Below are 2,924 nucleotides of genomic sequence, written 5' to 3' on the forward strand. Positions count from 1 at the left end.
CTCTATGAATAACCCCACGCGTACACGATTATCGCAATGCCACCAACCAAAGCACAGCCTGATAATTGGCCAGAGTGCCAAAGTGGTCACTCTTGTACATTGTCTTGATCTGCTCCCACTGCGGCGATCCACCGAACATCGTAAACCCGCAGGGACCTCGAGTATCTATGACGTAGCCAAATACGTGCAATGAGTTGTTGAGATAAAACCGCTTCGCCTACAGTCAAAATGCGTAAGGCATAGTAGCTCGATATGCTGACAGACGCACCTGTTTCGTCAAGTCTGTAACCACTCGATTAAACTCCTGTCCAATCTTCCCCTTCTTGGCGAGATCTTCTAGGTAATCGGCCTTGAGCTGATCATACCGCTCCACGTATTTCTTAGCGGCCGCCATCTTCTCTGTCTTGTCAGTGTACTTGCCAATCTCCTCGTGATACGCTACTCGCATGCGCTTCACGAAGTCCTCTCTGGACTCTACGAATGGAATGAATTAAGACACTGATCATATTCTACGCAACGGGGCACTTACCGTCATCACGCTGGCGGTGCTCCTCGGAATACCACGAGGTATACGCGGACCAGGGATTGGTCACTCGATGTTGGACCATATCAGGTCCGAGGATTAGCTTCATGATCGCGTCCGGTGTCCTGCCTGTCGCCTTCGCCATCTCGGCAACGAAAAGATCCATCTCCTCGATGAAGTCATCTATCTCGTCTAGATAACGTTGGGGGATAGAGCCGGTCCTCGAGCGAGTGTTGCCAGTGCGGTTGCCATCATCGGGTGTCTCGGATTCTTCATCACTAACGCCTGCTTTACCCTTGCCTTTCCTCTTTGATCTGCCGTTCCTTCCATCCGCCTGACCATCATCCGCGCTCGTCTTTCGTGTCTTGGTGCGGGCGCTGTCGACGGTGTCAACCTCATCTTCGGTCTCTCCAACATCGGATCCGTTGCCACTGGCGTCGTGCTCGCGGGGTCTTGCGCTGGTGTGCTTGCGGCTGTTGGCGGTGGCGCGCTCTTCTTTTGTTTTCTGCGGCGCCATAGAAGTTCCCTTCTTCGCCAGGCGGTCAGCATCCGGGCGCCGCCCAATGGGCCGCGCGTCGACGAACGGACGATCTTCAACTTCACTACCCTCGCCCTCCGCACCGTCAGGAATCACGCCGGTCTTGCGACTGTAGGTTACGATATTCTTTGGAGCATTCTCGGAACGCGGAGCGCGGTCGGATATTGAGCGCTTCTTTGATGGAACGCGATTCTTCTTCGTCTTCTTCGTTCCACTGCCTTCGTATTCATCCTCCAGTTCCGCCTCTTCCTCAAGCTCGTCAACTTCGGACGGGCTTTCGTCGTCCGGCTCCTCATATGAGGAGCTGTCGTCACCTGAACTTGAGTGATTCTTCTTCACGCCCTCCGACTCGTCACCGGTGCTCGAGTCGGTGTCCTTGGACTGCCCGCTGACGCTGGGAGTGGCATTTTTCCAGGTGCTTTCTTCCTGGTCAATGACGCCTGGGTTATCGTCCCCATAAGAGCTCATATCGGGGGCATCGGAGTGAGAACAGCTGCTAGGGCTTCCGAGCACATCACCAGGTCCATTCGACGAGTTTCTTCTAGTGCTCCTGGAGCGAGCGTCGAGGGCTGCCAAGTTTATGTGAGGAGTGCGTTTGCGCGTTGTTGGCGAGTGGCCAAGGTAAGCCGATCGAAGCGTTGTCGGTGCGAGATTCCGCCTCTGTATGGCTATTAGGCACGTACTAGCATAGTTTGGATACCCACATACCGGAGTGAGCTCGACACCATCGAATACAACCTTCGGTTGTGGCGAAGCCGTGAAGAGCGGCGACGAAGGCATCTCGTATTCATGCCTATTTACAACAGGATCCATGTGCTCCAGTACCGATTGCGAGTCGGGAGATCGTGAATTTCCCATGAGATCGACAGGCGCAATGTGTGTATACGAGGCGCTCGTGGTGGAAGGTTGCAATGGGGATATTGGTGGTGTTGTCGGCGATGGAGGCACTAATTGGTTGTTGTCGGGAATCCCCTCCGTGGGTAAGGTAGAAGGACTCGCGGGACGTGAAGCCAGCGAATACGGCTCCGAATTTGCTTGAGGAGATGGACGACGATTAGGCGTCTCAGTGGACATCTCGTTAGGAACGGTATTCGTCGTGCCGAGTTGTGATGTGATAGGCACATTTGCACCATTGCCGGACTGGGACCCCGAGGGTCTCCGCCAATTGGCATGCAGCCGAGAAGCGAGCGCTTCTACTTTCATCTTCGCCCACTCAGGAACCGAGGTCGCGGATTTGTGCGCTATTGTCTGATGCGGCGCTGGTGCAGGGTAAAGAGACGAATCGATGAAGCCTATCGCCCTATTCGCCCTTGCCAGCAATGCCGCCGCTCGAGGGTCACCCTCATTCTGATTCAATCGAAGATTAGGAAGGATCACCTCAAGTTACGACTGAGGGCTTACCGCTATCACAGGCTCCGCAACAGCGGCGTCACCAATCGATACAGTCCCAGAAACACCTCCTCGATCCTTCAATACACGAGTGAGCGACAGTATGACGTTGTGAGACTAACACCCGAACTAACCGGAGTTCTGTCATTCGCGCCCGTTATCTGGCCAGTGAGGGCAGTCTGCGAAGCACGAAATATATCCTTCACTTGCAAGGTCAGCGAATCTCCTTGAGAAAGCAAGAGCGCGGACTGACCGTGTCTCCATCAATCGCCCCAGTCGATAGGACACTAGAAGTGCTGTGCGCATTCTTGAATTCACAACTCAACGCATATTCTCAACAAAACTCAACGCAGCAAACTCACCGTTTCTTCAGGAAGCGCCACGGTCGATGCGCTGGTCGAAGGAATGGCAGAGCCACCGTTCACGTCCTTTGTGTCACCAATCAACGGATATCCGTGCGCAAATTGAGAGGGT

The 2,924-nt window shown here is 54.2% G+C and overlaps 1 protein-coding gene across 1 annotated transcript; it reads right to left on the reverse strand.

Moving 5' to 3' along the window:
- Positions 1 to 28: 28 nt before the first annotated feature.
- Positions 29 to 2,598, reverse strand: PUNSTDRAFT_139658 (uncharacterized protein; the record flags this gene model as incomplete). Its single annotated transcript, XM_007389383.1, has 6 exons — positions 29 to 217; positions 269 to 474; positions 530 to 1,721; positions 1,770 to 2,408; positions 2,463 to 2,528; positions 2,581 to 2,598. The coding sequence occupies 6 exons, from the start codon at positions 2,596 to 2,598 to the stop codon at positions 29 to 31; spliced, it is 2,310 nt and encodes a 769-aa protein (XP_007389445.1).
- Positions 2,599 to 2,924: the final 326 nt, after the last annotated feature.

The sequence above is a fragment of the Punctularia strigosozonata genome, assembly GCF_000264995.1.
Source record: "Punctularia strigosozonata HHB-11173 SS5 unplaced genomic scaffold PUNSTscaffold_101, whole genome shotgun sequence".
Lineage (NCBI taxonomy): Eukaryota > Fungi > Basidiomycota > Agaricomycetes > Corticiales > Punctulariaceae > Punctularia > Punctularia strigosozonata.